Source organism: Ricinus communis, chromosome 7 (assembly GCF_019578655.1).
Source record: "Ricinus communis isolate WT05 ecotype wild-type chromosome 7, ASM1957865v1, whole genome shotgun sequence".
NCBI lineage: Eukaryota > Viridiplantae > Streptophyta > Magnoliopsida > Malpighiales > Euphorbiaceae > Ricinus > Ricinus communis.
Genome location: NC_063262.1, coordinates 9,326,093 through 9,343,287, shown reverse-complemented (window position 1 = coordinate 9,343,287; position 17,195 = coordinate 9,326,093). Strand labels below are relative to the sequence as shown.

At 28.8% G+C, this 17,195-nt stretch overlaps 1 protein-coding gene across 1 annotated transcript; it reads left to right on the top strand.

Annotated features, from left to right (window-relative positions):
* Positions 1-11,716: 11,716 nt before the first annotated feature.
* Positions 11,717-15,544, top strand: LOC125368575 (U-box domain-containing protein 52-like). Its single transcript, XM_048376272.1, has 9 exons — positions 11,717-12,592; positions 12,747-12,829; positions 12,924-13,045; positions 13,138-13,350; positions 13,442-13,748; positions 13,840-13,941; positions 14,038-14,466; positions 14,563-15,363; positions 15,463-15,544. The coding sequence occupies exons 1-9, from the start codon at positions 12,424-12,426 to the stop codon at positions 15,538-15,540; spliced, it is 2,304 nt and encodes a 767-aa protein (XP_048232229.1). The 5' UTR covers positions 11,717-12,423; the 3' UTR covers positions 15,541-15,544.
* The last annotated feature ends 1,651 nt before the right edge of the window (positions 15,545-17,195 follow it).

Below are 17,195 nucleotides of genomic sequence, written 5' to 3'. Positions count from 1 at the left end.
GAAATTATATTTAACTAATTTTACTTTTAAAGTATGTTTCTTAAAGGCTTAAGAGTAAAAACATACATATATATATATATATATATATATATATATATATATATATATATATATATAATTTGGCTACTGATTTTACTGTTCAAATTTGATTTTTTATTTTTAAATATATTTTTTAATTTATATCGTTATATATTTAGCTCAAATTAACTCTATTTAAAAAAAAAAAGAGAAAGCGATAGTCACTTTCTTTTAATAAAAAAAATAATGAAACGAATTTCTAACAATTTTGAAAACTATTATATAACTTAAATATAATTAGTATAATTAAAAAACAAATAACACATACTACTACTATTCCTGTGATAATCGCTTTCAACTTTACTACCTTCATCGTCTACAACACCACTACCACATAGCCATCTTCTTCAGTGTTATTATAAAAGAAAAAATAAAAATATTGACAAATAGTAATATTTATTATTTTATTGTTTTTAAATTAAAATATTAAATATTTTTAAAAATTTACATAATTTAAAGTTTAATATAAAAATTTAATTTTTATCATATTTACTCTATTTTTAGAGAGTATGTCACTTGCTTTCTTATTTTTATAAAAAAAATAAAGCCATTTGATGTCAAATATGCAAAAATTTGAAATAAAATATTTATAAAATTAAAAAATGACTTAATTAAATCCAAAAGACAAGATTAATAATTAAATTGCTTTACTATGAGAAAATATGATTTTTTCGACTTTTTACAACTTAATTACATAATTTTTATTTTAGAATATCATATATTAAGTTTTTTTGTTTATAATTCAAGCCAATGATTAAAGATTAGGTTAATTATTTATCTTCTGTGTTTTTTTATATTATACCAATTACCTTTTAACATTAAAAAATATCTCTTTCGTTATTTTACTTTGTAATTTTATACTAAGAATCCTTTCCGTCAGAATTTTCGTTAAACAACTGTTAATTAGGTTTGATTTTATACTATTTGCTCGCTGATCTTTGGTGTTATATACAAATTGTCCCTTTTAGTTTATTTATTATATTAGTATTTTTTAACTAGTATTTTTTAATTACTCTAATTTTTAGCATAATTGAATTCTAGTAAAATTTAAATGTTTTAAAATTACTTATATTAATCAAAATATTAAAAATTCATATAATTTAACTTTAAATTATTAAAATAAAAAAAATTCTTCTTATTATTAATTTTGTTACAATATAATTATAACTCTGATAAGAAGTTTGAGGATCAAATTATATTTTTATTATTAATTTAGTTCTTTAATTGCATTGAATTTCAAAATAAAAAAAACTTTTAGTGTAATAAATAAAATGTAGAAGGCGATTTGTATATTACAGAAAAAAAAAAGAGAAATAATATAAAACTAAATCTAATTAACAATTCTGTAATGAAAATGCTGACGGAATGGGATTCTAGTATAAAATTATAAAATAGAATGATGAAGAAGTATGTTTTTTAAATTTTAGAAGATAATTTGTGTAATATGAAAGAGAACATATAGGCAAATAATAATTACCCATATGGCATGAAAGTGAGCTCATGCAATCTTTTTTTTGCAATTAGGCCTTTTAAAATTCTTTTGAAGTAAAATATAATCTGATGTTATCTTAATTTTTCTAAACTTTAAATGTTTGTATATAATAATTCTCCATCAACTAAACACAAGAGATCTTGTTGTATGAACATCATTTACTAAATAACTAAAAAATAATGGTTGATCAAAAAAGAAAAAAAATGGCATCAATAAATATATATATATATATATATATATATATATATATATATATATATATATATATATATATAGATATATATATACACACACAGAAAAAGAGATTTCTGAATTAATTAAAATATTCTTATAATTAATTAGTAACTATTAACCTTTATCCTAATTTTATATATAATTAGTTAATTTCTTAATTCTAATAGAAATAATTAGTAATTAATCTATTTTAGTCCTAATACTATTATAATTTTATATATATTCATAATCCTATAAGAAGTCAAAATATTACTAATTTATTATAAAAAATATTTATTAAATAGCTAAATATGTTTAATAAATATTATATTATATAATAATTTATCAAATATCTTTATATTGTGAATTTATAATAGTAATTTATGTGTGTGACAAGCAATATTAGTACGTGCTTATATGTGTGTGTGTATATATATATATATATATAGATAAATTTATGAGACTTAAAATTTTCTTGACATGTGTGTTTAATTTTTGACACATGAAATTTCTAGTTTGACATATATACTTATTTATTTTGACATGTGTACTTATTTTCGACACATGAATTTAAGACTTATGTGTAATTTTATAGTATTTTCTATTAATTTATAGATTAATCAATTACAGTCCGAATTAAATAATGACCCTAATTCTAAGAAATAGTATATTATATATATATATATATTAACTAATAAATAGTTTTTGAAAAGATAACAATACTAATTCGATCCTAAAAAATAGCATGTTAATTATATTTTAATATTATATTCACTAATAAATCTGTTTTCTAATTGAATAATTCTTCAAATTCTAAAAGATAATAATTTAGATTTTATTTTTAATATTATATCCGATAGTAAATTAATTTTTAATTATATAATAAATTTTTAATTCTAGAAAATAGTAATATCAATAATATTGATACTATTAATTCATATAATACTAAAATTAGTTAATAAATATTATCAAAGATAATTTTTATATTATTTCACTAATAAACTTTTAAGATTCTAAAAAAATTAAGAAAAACATTTAAAATAGTTAGTTCTCGTATAATGTTCAGGTAAATGTCTAGTATATATTAAATTTTAAAATATAAAATATTTTTGACACATGAAATTCCAGCTTACTTATAATTTTATAATTGTTTTGTATTAATTTATTAATTAATAAGTTACATTTCTAATTAAAAAATGACTCTAAAATCTAAAAATAGCATTTCGATTATATTTTTAATATTAAATTAATTAATAAATTAATTTATAATGAGACCATAATTTTAATTCTAACAAATAATATTTTAATACTATTCTTAATATTCTTACTAACTAATAAATTAATTTTTTATCTATTATAATAATTTTCAATCTTAAAAAATAATAATTTTTATAATATAATATTAATTTATATACTATTAGGATCGATTAATAAATATTCTAGAAATAACTTTTATATTATTACATTAATGTATTTTTTAAAACTAATAAATTTTTTTAAAAGGTTAACAGAATTTAAGAAAGAAATTTAAAAAATATATAAATTTATTATTATTATAAAATACTATAAATAATTAATTTATATTATTATTTATAATTATATAAATTATAAAAATAGTATAATATATAAATAATTAACTAATATTTAATAAATAAACAAGCTATTATAGTTGGTTATCTAAAATAGCGAAACAACTTTGGGCAGATAAAATAGAATAATGAAGATTGAATTATTAGATCAATAATAGCCATGGCATTGAACGGATAAGCCCAATTATATATTTGGATTTTTCTTAGTGTAATTAATCGGATATGATAATCATTATAATAAATTATCATATACTATAATATGATCTAATGAGCTACACAACAATATTTTTTATGTCGTAACAAATTTCTTTGAAATGATAAAAAACCAATTTCACCTCTAAATTTGAAGACGATGAGTAATTTATTAATATTCTTTAGCAATTTAGTCATTAACTTCGTAAATATATCCAATTTACACTAGTTTTTAATTCATTAAAAAATTCAGCTTAGCCCTTGAACTATAATAAATATCAAGCTCTATAAAAATATTTCTCAATTAAAGTAGAGCAAAATTATAATATCCACAAATTTAAATTTTAATTATTTTAATTTTTATTGGAGGTAACTTGATAAATTTTTAAATTTATGTTATATTAATTATTGATGAGTCAGTATTTTATATTTTTTAAATAAATAAACAATTAGTAAAAAATTTAAAATAAATAAATAACAATAACTAGGTCAAAAATGTCACTGGAGCAACTTATTGGAGGGAAGACTCATTTATATTTTTTCATCTTTCACTATTAAATAAAAAAATAACAATTTTTTCCCTTTCCTTTCTTTTTCTCTCTCTTCTCACCCTCTCGCCCTCTTCTTCCTTCTCCCTCGCTCCCTCCCATTTCCGCCACCGCCTGCCACCCTTTTTTTGCCGCCGCCGCTTCTTTTCCCTTCCCCTTCATCGGCGACATCTTCTTCCTCTACTTCTCTCCTTCCCGGCGACGCCAGCTCCCTCTTCGCCTGCACTTTTTTTTTCCGGTCACTTTTCCCTTTGTCGCCTTCCGTTCCTTGCCTACCGTGGGCTCCCTCATCGTCGCCAGCCCGTCGCCGTCATCCGTGCAGCCTCCAGCCATCGAGGAGGAGCTGCTCGCGAGGAGGAAGTTTCCTCCCCTGCTGCCGCTGCTGAAGCAGCCTCTTGCCATGCGTCCTTTCGCTGATCTGATGCCAGAAACGAACTCATAGACCCCGAAAACCTCAAGGCAGCTCTCGCTTGTCGATTTTCCTCCATCGGCAGTAGTGCGTGACTTCCGGCGAGTTTCGAGCGAAGATGTTTGCATATTTGGACTCCTCGCGACTCAAGCTTCGCGTAGACGCTTCCGGATTCGAAATTCAACACCATTCGCGGTACTGGCTTTCAGACCCGGTGTTTTTCGAACGCATAGAAGTTCGGATTTTGACTCAGTGTAATTTTATTTAGACTTTAAAAATTATTTTAAAGTTATTAGAAAATGTTTGGTGTATTTATTTGTTAGTTATAATTAATTAATTAAACTATTTAATTAATTAGTAGCTTGATTTTAGAATTACTGTAGATTAAATTCAGAAGGAGTTAATATTATATTATGTATTTAAGCTATGATTAATTGAATTAAATGTGTGAAATATTATGTGATTATATTGGAAACAATATTATTATTTTTGCCGCACTATTATTTTATTTGGATTGTGATTTGGGTTGTGTTGTGGAGTAGGGAAAGTAATACAGTTTTGGTGGCCCGAATCCCGTTAAATAAATGTGAAATATTTGAAGTGTTTCTAGCAAGTTCTGAACCCGTTATATAGGAGTAAACGTCCATAATTAGGAGAGGTTCTATCAAGTTTTTGATAGAATTTTCGAGTCGAAATTTCTTAGGCAGTCTAATTTAGGAGTCTACGTCCAGAAATAATTAAAAATATCTTATTAATTGAGTTATTTTTATGAATAGATAATCCATCCAACCAGCTCCACCCGAAACATAGGAGTAGATTCCGGAGCGCAGTAGAAATGTGAGTTAAAGTCATATCCTATATACATGTGCTCTGCCGAATTTTTATATAGCAATTTTGATTAATTATTTGTATTACTATCGTGTATATATATATATATATATATATATATATATATATATATATATATATATATATATATATATATATTTATTTATTTGTCATGGTGAATATTACTGAAAATTCTTATTTTATATTTAATTAATTAATTTATAGATTTAAACTATTTATTTATTATTTATCCAATATATTGTTTTATAAATTTTAGATTAGTTATTTATTATTGATCTAAATAATCATTTTATGAAATTAATTATTTATTTACTATTTATCTAAACAAATAAATTTACAATAACAATTACGTGATGTTCAATGTTACTTAATACGTTATTGATTAATAGTTAAGTTGTTTGTTATTCATAAATTATTTTTGGCAATATCGATATTATGATTTTATATTGACTCGGGATGAGGCGGTAGTAGAACATGCCACCTGATAGGTAGTATCAGGACCGCATGCGGATCAGTATTAATTAGAGACATGTAATAAAAGAATATTTTTGAGATTTGCCTTGGTCGAGTACAATTCTCTAGGATATGAGAATTTGATTGCTGGAAGAAAGGTCCCCGGTCGAGCATTACTCTTTGGGAACCGTCTTTATTGGGAATCAAGTGACCAGGCTAGATTTAAGGACCCTGGTTAAGCTTCACTCTCTGAGCCTCGGTCGTATTGGAATAAGAGAGCCAAAAGGCTACTAGTATTGGAGTTAGAGTTTTGCTAAATGCTCGTCCCTTATGAGTAAAAAAGATCAATTATTTAAAATTATGCTATGACACTTACTTATTAGTTTGTGATGTACCATATTATTTTATCAACCATTCCACATGGATATTTATAGTTGTTTTACTGCAGATATATGTTTTTAACTCATTCTCGAGACTGACAGTTTCAATTTTAAATTTTTCAGGTGACAACTAGGTTCTCCGCCGACTTTTTTTGCAGCCCGACTTCCCTTCTCCCTTTGGGTTTATTGTAATTAAATCTTACTTTTGTACTTTTAAATTACTTGGAATTCTAGACTCTCCGCATCAGTGTACTTAATTTTTTATATTTTAATTTGATCTGTTAAAATTGTGGGACATTGCTAGAAATCTAGCTGGAAGATTAACTTAACTATGTGTAGATTTGTGAATGAAATGTTGATTTGTTTTAAGAGTATATAATTAAGTATGCGTTTATTTAGGTTTTTGGCTAATTACACTTGCTATGGGTTTCGGTGGTCTTAAGCCTGCCCATTCCCTAGCGTTAGTCACGGGCCCACAGATCGGATCGTGATAAAAATTATTTAATTTTATATAATTTTTTAGTGTTTAATAGAATTAATAATTACCAACTAAGATTAATATTTATGAATTATGAATTGTGGTCATCTAGCAAATTTAGCGCATTTCCTTATGACATTACTTGAGCCTCCCCATTTATTCCAGGAACTGGAAAATTTTAAAAATAATAAATATTAAGATAATAAAAAATATATTTTAAATTAGCTTTATCATGGATTAAGTAATTTTAAGAATAATAAGTCAGTATCTTCACTAGATAATTTTCAAAAATTTGAATTAAATCTGAGACTGAAAAAGTAATTAAATAATTTTTATTAGAAATTAAAATTAAATATTACTAAAATAAAATTTTTTACTCTCATTTTTTAAAATATAATCTTATATGATTTTAGTAATGTTATTTAATTAAGAAATTCTCCAACAAATTACTCAATTATTTATATTAGATATTAGAATTTAATTGCGTTAAACTTAAATAATTGTATTATAAGTAAAGAAATTCTTTTTATATAGCTCGACATTTAGTGTAAAATTTAGTAATTAAATTTAGTTCTTTTATGAATTAAATTCTCTATTTAAAATGAAATGACCACTCGATAAAAAATTAAAATCTGGATGGATTGTTGTTTACTCCAAATTTAGGAGATAAATTGAGACTTTAAACTATATATATATATATAACTTTTTAGTTTCATCTTACACTTTTTTATTATCAAGCTTATGATTTTGTAAATTTTTATTAATTTCATCATATATGTTTTTTAAATATAACATAGAAATATTAAAGAAAAAAATTACTAACAAAGAAACATATTTTTATTAAATCTTAAGTTCATATTCATATATTCTTACCTATCATATTATTTTAATTATTATCTTTTAAGATTAGAAATTAATTTATTAGTAAATGTAATTTAATTTATTATGTTTTAGGATTAAAATTATTATCTAATTAAAAAACTAATCTATTAATTAATATAATATTAATATTTCATTTCTTAAGATAGAATTAAAATTATTATTTAATTAAAGATTAATTTATTAGTTAACGTAATATTAAAATAAATTTGGTAAAAAATATATAAGCAGACAAGTTTTTTTATTATAATTATAAATTAATTTAAATTATTCTATACAGATTGGAATTATAGTTTGAAAGGTCTGGCCTGTCTTCTTTCTGTATCAATAGGCTCCACCTTCAAAGCATATGTTTAAGTTGCCCTATTTTATATAATGGGCCCCCTGACCCCAGTCATTGGTACCACGAAGATAGCCTCCCCAAGTTTCTCAATTGACGAGTGACATATCAGAGGTGATAATGGAAGACCTATGACTATGCACCTGTTTACCTTATTTTGCTTCTTTTTCACTCCATCCTTCGAGATGTGGTCATGTGTTATGATAGCACTGTAAGAAATGTTTGCAGCAATCCAATCACCCAATCTGAGTATGGGGGGAAGGCTGGAACTATGTCACAGAGTTTATTCCTTGCTAGTGAACTTGTTGGTCTATGATTCCACGCTTAGAAACTTTCTCAAAGGAAGTGAGAACGCGAGAGACAGGATATTATGTTTTTCGGATCTTGCCCAGGTCTAAGCTTTCTAAGCTCTATGCTGTTGGAGAACTTTGCAAGGGTCTTACCATCTCATTTATTTACTATATTTGAGTCTTTCGAGTACTTTGGGATTATATTCCGTGCTAATGATTTATACTTGTGGGCTAGGATTAAACATAAGATGTCCTAACCATCCAACCGTTATTTCACCCTCGTTATACATTGAGCTTGCCCTGAATAATCCTCCTTTGTTTAGTGAGGATATTGAGTTAGTTCTTAATGTACCTTAGAGATGCCCAAGATAAAAGGAACAAAGGGTAGAATAAGAGTATACGAGAAAGAAAGAAAAGAAAATAAAATGAACATGATGTCTTCCATAGTATAGAGCATATCCTCCCTATTAAAAGAAGAGAATTTTTTTTTATTTACCTTTTTCATTGTATTCTTTGTCGCTTTTTATATTTAAGTACGGGTCGTCCAAATGAGAAAATTAAATATAAGGCTTTTGAATACAACAAGCGGTTCAACATGCCTCAAAAGATTTCAAACAGCTAGAGAGACGACTGTGTTGAAAGTAATTAAGTTTCAAATGGTTTGAGCTTGGAAGCAACTTGGTATTATCGATAGGTGAGAACATACAGTTATTGGCTGCTTCGCCTATCTATTCTATTATGGTTGACCTGGGAAAATCAGAGGAAGACCATCATCTCTATCCGGGTACGACCATAGCTTCATTCATTTGTTGAACCTTAGGGATAACCATTAGCATTGATGTCAATCACCACACCACCTTTATCATACATACGACATTACATGATGCGAGAGCGCATGGTCAACACACACCTAAAGCGCCTTCATTTTGCTTGTAGCCAATACAACCACAGCCTAACTTGCATGAGATTCAACAATCGAAACTACTGGTAGTCCCGAGGGAGTGAGGCTGACGCACTTGGTACGATGAGTTGTTAACTATGGATCAAAGAAAAGGGCATATGTGATATCCATTGCGGTTCTTGATGCCCCTAATGCAAAAGTGCTAAAGAAATATTTTAGTCAAATTGAGAGCTAGAGAGAGTAGATTATTTTATTAATGAATTAAATTTCAAATTTAAAATCTAAATCTATAGAAAAAAAATATAAATTAAGTATAAAAGTACTATAATAAGATAGGTAAAATATAAATCAAACATTATTTTTAAAAATCATATCACGTTACGACTAGATTAAGTGACTGATTATCTAAGAAAAAAGGCAACAAAATTTTCCAACTACAAATACAGAATTACATGTAATGACCAAAATATCCCTGAAATTTTACAAATACGGTTAAAATCTATTTTATTATAACACAAGAATTCATATAATTTCCACATCCCTCTTTTCAGAAACACCTGAAACCCCAAATTTACCTAAATGCCCCGGCTGTTGACGTTAGTCTCTCCCAATAAATAAATGGGCACTTGAGTAATTCCATGAGTGAGTGCTAGATTTATTGCTAGATATTAGAAGACAAGGATTGAATTATTTGTCCCGAAAGTACAATCAGTGACCTTTTATTTCGAGCAGTAGATCTTGACCGTCAAAAGGAATCAACGGCTATGATTAGCTGTGACTTGTGGGCCCTGACATACAGTACCAGCAATGGCAAGTAAAAAATAAAATCTAATCCTTCAAGCGACACTTGTGGAGCGTGTAAAGCATGCGCGAATTATTTGATTATCGTGTTTGTTAGCTAGCGCCGAGTAGGTTAAAGTCGTTCAATATAAACGCTAACAATTGTTTTGAAATTTGTGGGGATCTGTGGGACCTATGATTAAGTGAGGGTAGCGCATGCTCCTTGAATGAGAGTAGAGAAGGTTTTAAAAGTTACCAGAATTTGAGGTAGCTTTTTTATTACATGAGCGCCAATAATATACCGTAAGGACAATCTTGCCACTGTGACGTCAGCTTGTTCTTTCTTTTTCTTTTTTTCCTTACTCTATGATTTTGAATAATACTAGAATACACCACTTATTTCAAAATTTATCATAAATTTTTACTTTATCTTAATATTCTTTTTGATATGTGAGGATATTCTTAGAAATTAAATTTTTCTTGTAGTTGATTGTGATATAGACTAATTCTTACTATGCTAAGTATTTGCACAATAATAAATAACAAAATAATATATATTAATTAATATTTTATATTTACACATACTTAATTATTTATTTATTTATGTAAAAATTATACAACTAAACTATATATATATATATCCTATTCAACATCCTACTTAGAAAATGTTATTAATAGGAATAAGATAAAAAAATTTAAAGTAATTAAAAGTAAATAAAAAATAGTAATAAAAATTGAAAGTAAATTTATGAAAATAACAATTTTGAAGATCTTCGGTTTCTAAATAGATATTAAGTAATTTTAATATCTTAAAAATGACATCTGATAAAGTATAAATGGTTTATAATTTAATCATATGATAGAATTATCTCATAATTTTAATATCCAAAATTTTAAGTTTTTAATATTTAGATTTTTCTTATGAATCATTGATTACCTTAAAATAGTAAGGATGAATTTAATTTAAGAAAATCACACTGTGTGCTTGCATTCTATAACTAAACACATATATATACTCTCTCATACAAAATACACATTGATTTTCTAAAATTACAACATAATAATACAATTTGGGTGTGGCAATCTAAAATAGTGATATTTGAGTAAGAAGATTGTGTAAGAAAAGGTAGCAATTCAACTTTAAAACTATAAAAGATTGTGTAAGAAAAGGTAGCAATTCAACTTTAAAACCATAAATTAACACTGGAAGAAAGAAAAAGAGAAATACAATTCTATGAAAGTCAAAATTTGATGACAACGATATTCAGCTTGATATACATATCTTTTTGTGAAAATTCCCTTTATCTAACTAATTTTAACATGGTATGTGATACAAAAGATTGCAAAATCTTGGAAGAAAAAAAAAGCCATATACAGCAAAGTTGCTCAACTATAAACAATTCTCACAAATACTTTGAATTTTAATGCCTAATCAAAGAATAGACCATTTGCATCAAAATTGTCCAAACTCTTAATGGTGTTTGTCACCATTAAAACAAAGACTGTCCATTCAAGAAAAAATTGTCCAAACTCAAAAAGAAATAAAACTTAAATTTATAAGTGGTTTGAAGTGATTTTCACTCCACCTTTTAGGAGAAACTTGTGGAACCACCCGTGCGACCAAAATAAGTTGCATTCAAAGTTATTATTATTATTGTGGGATCCATTTAAAGATACATTAGAATCATCATATTTTTTGAAGAAAATTCTATTTTTAATTAAAATTATTCTAATCTAATTCATAAATCAAAGTATGCAAAATGTAAAATCTTATTCCAGAAAAGAGAAAGAAAGAAAAGATTGTCAAAATTAAATTGCACAAATTAAGAGGAGAGGAATAGGCATGTGTGTGTACATATAGTACAAGGTGAACGCATGGGTCTTTCTTGCTTTTATGCTTCATTATTAGGAATACCTCTTATTTTTATTATATTTATAGTAGGAGTAGCGGCAGTAATAACTTTATCCTCTCTTCAACTTTCTCAATGCAAGAAGTAAGAAAAGGAGTGCTCTACTTATAAATACCAAAAATCACTTTGATTAAAAATCCCATCCTCGTGATCAAAAAGGGTTTTTACATATTTAATTGATTAAGTTGTAATTTAATTAATCAAAGGTTCAGCTCTAGCCAGACAAATAATTTACCAAAAAAAGGAGCAAGGAATGGCATGGTCAAATTTGCTAAAACTAGTGAATGGAGGAGAAGCACAAAACTTAAGTTTGTTAAGTTGGTTTTTTTTTTTTTTCGTTTGTTTGTTCTAATGGAGTTTACATGGGTTTGGAGGCTTACTTGGGCAGGAAGAGAGAGAAGCTAATTGGGTTAGCTTCTTTCTACCTTCATTTTTGTTTTCTTTCTTTCATTCTTCTTCTTCTTCTTCTTCTTCTTCTTCTTTTACCTTTTTCCTCAACTCAACAAAAAAATTACCAGTTACCTTGGGGCTGGGAGGTAGACAGTATTGGCGGTTCCAATTCATTGGCATCAAACAGATTGTAACTTATAATTCTTTTTCCTTTTGTTTTTCCTGACTTTTTGCATTGTAAACTTTTGCTAAATGGCTCTAGTTCCTTCTGAAGAGTCCATTTCACTCGTAAATGCCACAGCTGTAGCTATTGACAAGGATAAAAATAGCCAACATGCTGTTCGATGGGCTATTGATCATCTTATAATCAATAATCCTGTTATCATCCTTGTTCATGTGAGACACAAGAACCACCAACATCGTAGGTACCCTCCCTCATTTCTTATTTTACATTAAGTTATGTATATATGCCTTGTAGTATATTACATTATAGGAGTATTATATTTATTATAGGCATGAGTCGAGAATGTTGGCATTGGATTCTGATTTTTGTTTATGATATGAGGTTCTTGTAGATACTAACAATGGGATTGATGCTGATTCCGATGAGGTGCAACAACTTTTCGTTCCCTTTCGTGGATATTGTGCTCGTAAAGGGGTTCGTAGTTTTATATCTTATATCCATTGTATTGTCAAAATTTTTTGATAGAAACCGGTGTGAATGACATGAAAGAGTTCATTGCTAATTTCAGGTACAGTTAAAGGAAATTATACTAGAGGATAATGATGTTGCACGAGCACTTCTAGATTATATCAGCAAAAACTTTCTCGGGAGTATTGCTGTTGGTGCTTCAACACGAAATGCTTTTACCAGGTTTGTGAAAAAGAAAAATCCTGTTCTTGGGTTATAGGAGGTTGAAAAGGTATAAATCTGACAATGACATACGATGTTTTATGATTGTAAAGGAAATTCAAGAACCAAGATGTACCGAGTAGCTTAATAAAGTCTACACCAGATTTCTGTTCTGTTTATGTAATTTCAAAAGGAAAGATAGCGTCTGTGCGAACAGCGCAACGACCTGCTAATAATCCTCCTAATCCACCAAAGGTACCTAATATGCTAGCTCTTCCAGCTCCAACCCCACATGATCATTCTGATCATTATGATGATGGAATCAGGTAATTAAGAAAGCTTGATCTATCATGTAAAACTTATAAAAGAATATTAATTATCTGGATCATGATCTTTAATGTTTACAATTTTAACTAGAGGACATTCTGTGAGAGGATATTACAAAAATCAAGGATCAGAAAGATTTCCTTATGAAAGAAGCAATGATCCCATGAGAGGGCAATTTATTCGCGACAGAACCAGAACTCCATCCAATCTTTCAATGGATAGCATTGACATTTCTTTCCCAGGAGGAGCAGCGCCAAGAATCTCAACTAGCCGAGTTTCTACATCTGAGGATCATGATTTCTCATCTCCATTTGCGCTAGGATCTATAGACATTTCATCCCAGAATCCAGACTTTTCTCTCGGGTCGCCCAAGGATCTGGCTGCCTCACAAGCTGCAGTAAGCGAAAATTGATACTAAATAGTACATGCCATTTAGTTGTTGTAGAATGGATAGTCATAACCATAAATTGATGGATTATGAAATGCAGCGAGACATTGAAGCCGAGATGAGAAGACTGAGGCTTGAACTTAAGCAGACCATAGATATGTATAGCGCAGCTTGCAGAGAAGCACTCACAGCAAAAAAGAAGGTACAATCTTATACCAAGCCTACATGTATCAAATATTTTATGTTCTGATTTCTTACAAATAATTAAAAGCTTTAATTCTGAATGTTGTGCTTCCAGGCTAATGAGCTACATCAATGGAAAATGGAGGAGGCTCGCCGGTTTGAGGAAGCTAGGCTTGCTGAAGAGGCAGCTCTTGCAATTGCAGAAATGGAAAAGGCCAAGTGCAAAGCTGCTATGGAAGCAGCTGAGAAAGCACAAAGGCTAGCAGAAATGGAAGCACAGAAAAGAAAATATGCAGAGTTGAAAGCTAAGCGAGAGGCAGAAGAGAAAAACCGTGCATTGACTGCTTTGGCACATAATGATGTTCGATACAGAAAATACACAATTGAGGAAATAGAAGACGCTACAGAAAAATTCTCACAATCAAATAAAATTGGTGAAGGTGGATATGGACCTGTGTATAAAGGCACACTTGACCATACAGCAGTTGCTATCAAAGTTTTAAGACCTGATGCTGCTCAAGGGAAGAAGCAATTCCAACAAGAGGTAAGGCTCCTCATCTTAAATATTTTCTCTCAAGATTATTTCTTGCATTATTAGCATCACCTGTTGTGACGTTCTATAAAATATGGAAACCTTTAGGTCGAGGTTCTGAGCTGCATTAGACATCCACACATGGTGCTTCTTCTTGGTGCCTGTCCAGAGTATGGGTGCTTGGTTTATGAATACATGGACAATGGTAGCTTGGAAGATAGGTTGCTTCGAAGAGACAACACACCTCCTATTTCATGGAGAAGAAGATTTAAGATTGCAGCAGAGATCTCAACTGCGCTTCTATTCCTACACCAAGCAAAGCCTGAGCCTTTGGTCCACCGTGATCTCAAGCCAGCCAACATCCTCTTAGACCGTAACTATGTGAGCAAGATCAGTGATGTTGGGTTAGCACGGTTAGTCCCGCCATCTGTAGCTGATTCTGTTACACAATATCACATGACTTCAGCTGCAGGTACATTTTGTTACATAGATCCTGAGTATCAGCAAACTGGGATGCTAACTACGCGATCAGATATATACTCACTGGGGATCTTGTTGCTTCAAATTATCACTGCCAAGCCTCCAATGGGCCTTGCTCACCATGTAGGGAAGGCTATTGAAAGAGGAACGTTTGAAGAGATGCTCGACCCCTCAGTGGTAGACTGGCCAGTTGAAGAGGCGTTAAACTTTGCTAAGTTGGCATTGAAGTGTGCTGAACTAAGAAAGAAGGACAGGCCTAATCTTCTAACTGTTATAGTGCCAGAGCTTAGCAGGATGAGAGATCTCGGGAAGAATGTTGATCCACTTGGAAATAGTGATCGTCCTCGAAATTATGCTCACATTAATAGAAATCGTGGTCGCAGCCCTTTACTACATTCTTCCCCAGCTGCACATCTAATGACATCAAACGTAATTCAGATTTGTCATTAATTCACATTACTTAATCATGCATTTCAATTATGTACTTGTTCAAGCACTAATGTTGTATTTATTTGATCAATTAACTAGGAAATGGTATGTAGAACGCCTGACTCAGCAGCATTATCTAATACAAGAGAAGATGAAAGTGGTAAAGGTTCAGGATGACCAACAGACATGCTTAACAGAAACAATAGTGGAAAGCTGCCTGCCTGCAAAACAATAGTTAGAGTTTTCTTATGAATCATTGATTATCTTAAAGTAGTAAGGATGAATTTAATTTAAGAAAATCACACTGTGTGCTTGCATTCTATAACTAAACACATATATATACTCTCTCATACAAAATACACATTGATTTTCTAAAGTTACAACATAATAATACAATTTGGGTGTGGCAATCTAAAATAGTGATATTTGAGTAAGAAGGTTGGGTAAGAAAAGGTAGCAATTCAACTTTAAAACTATAAATCAATACTGGAAGAAAGAAAAAGAGAAATACAATTCTATGAAAGTCAAAATTTAATGATAACTATATTCAGCTTGATATACACATCTTTATATGAAAATTCCCTTTATCTAACTAATTTTGACATAGTATGTGATACAAAAGATTGCAAAAGATTGGAAGAAAAAAAAGCCATATATGGCAAAGTTGCTCAACTATAAACAATTCTTACAAATACTTTAAATTTTAATGCCTAATTAAAGAATAGACCCTTTGCATCAAAATGGTCCAAACTCTTAATGGTGTTTGTCACCATTAAAACAAAGACTGTCCATTCAAGAAAAAATTGTCCAAACTCAAATAGAAATAAAACCTACATTTGGGCATTGCAATTTATAAGTTGTTTGAAGTGATTTTCACTCCACCTTTTAGGAGAAATTTGTGGAACCATACGTGTGACCAAAATAAGTTGCATTCAAAGTTTTTATTATTATTGTAGGATGGCCCACTTAAAGATACATCAGAATCATCATACTTTTGAAGGAAAATTCATTTTTAATTAAAATTATTCTAATCTAATTTATAAATCAAAGTATGCAAAAAGTAAAACCTTATTCTAGAAAAAAAAGATTGTCAAAATTAAATTGCACAAATTAAGAGGAGAGTAATAGGCATGTGTGTACATATAGTACAAGGTGAACGCATAGGTCTTTCTTGCTTTTATGCTTCATTGTTAGGAGTACCTCTTATTTCGATTATATTTATAGTAGGAGTAGCAGCAGTAATAACTTTATCCTCTCTTCAACTTTCCCAATGCACGAAGTAAGAAAAGGAGTGCTCCACTTATAAATGCCAAAAATCAATTTGATTAAAAATCCTATCCTTGTGACCAAAAAGGATTTTTATTTAATTGACTAAGTTGTAATTTAATTAATTAGATGGAATCTTCTTCCCCCATTAATTGATAGTGATGGTTCAATCGTTGATCACACGTTAGGACTGAGTATGGATCTCGGTGATTCTCGCCTGAACTGAATAACTGTACCGAAAATACCAGAACTGAAATAACCGAATTTTTTTTATAACCGAATTGAACTGATCCGAATTTTTTTCTATTATGATATGGTACTGGTTCTTTAGTAAAAACCGTACCATAACCGTACCAGAACGGATCCGTCTTGTACTGATCTGAACCAAACTGTAGAACCGAATCTTTTACATATATTTATTAATAATTATTTATATTATATAAATTATACCTATTAAAATAACTATAATATTATAAAATACTTTATACTATATAAAAAATTATTTTATATTTATCCTTTTATATAATTTAAGCAATTATTATCAAAATAAAAAAAATACTACATAT

Excerpts from the sequence above, each read along its gene's own strand:
- LOC125368575 (XM_048376272.1), top strand. The coding sequence starts at position 12,424 with ATGGCTCTAGTTCCTTCTGAAGAGTCCATTTCACTCGTAAATGCCACA. Across the intron at positions 12,593-12,746 it reads ACACAAGAACCACCAACATC|ATACTAACAATGGGATTGAT; the intron begins GTAGGTACCCTC and ends AGGTTCTTGTAG. Across the intron at positions 13,351-13,441 it reads CATTATGATGATGGAATCAG|AGGACATTCTGTGAGAGGAT; the intron begins GTAATTAAGAAA and ends AATTTTAACTAG.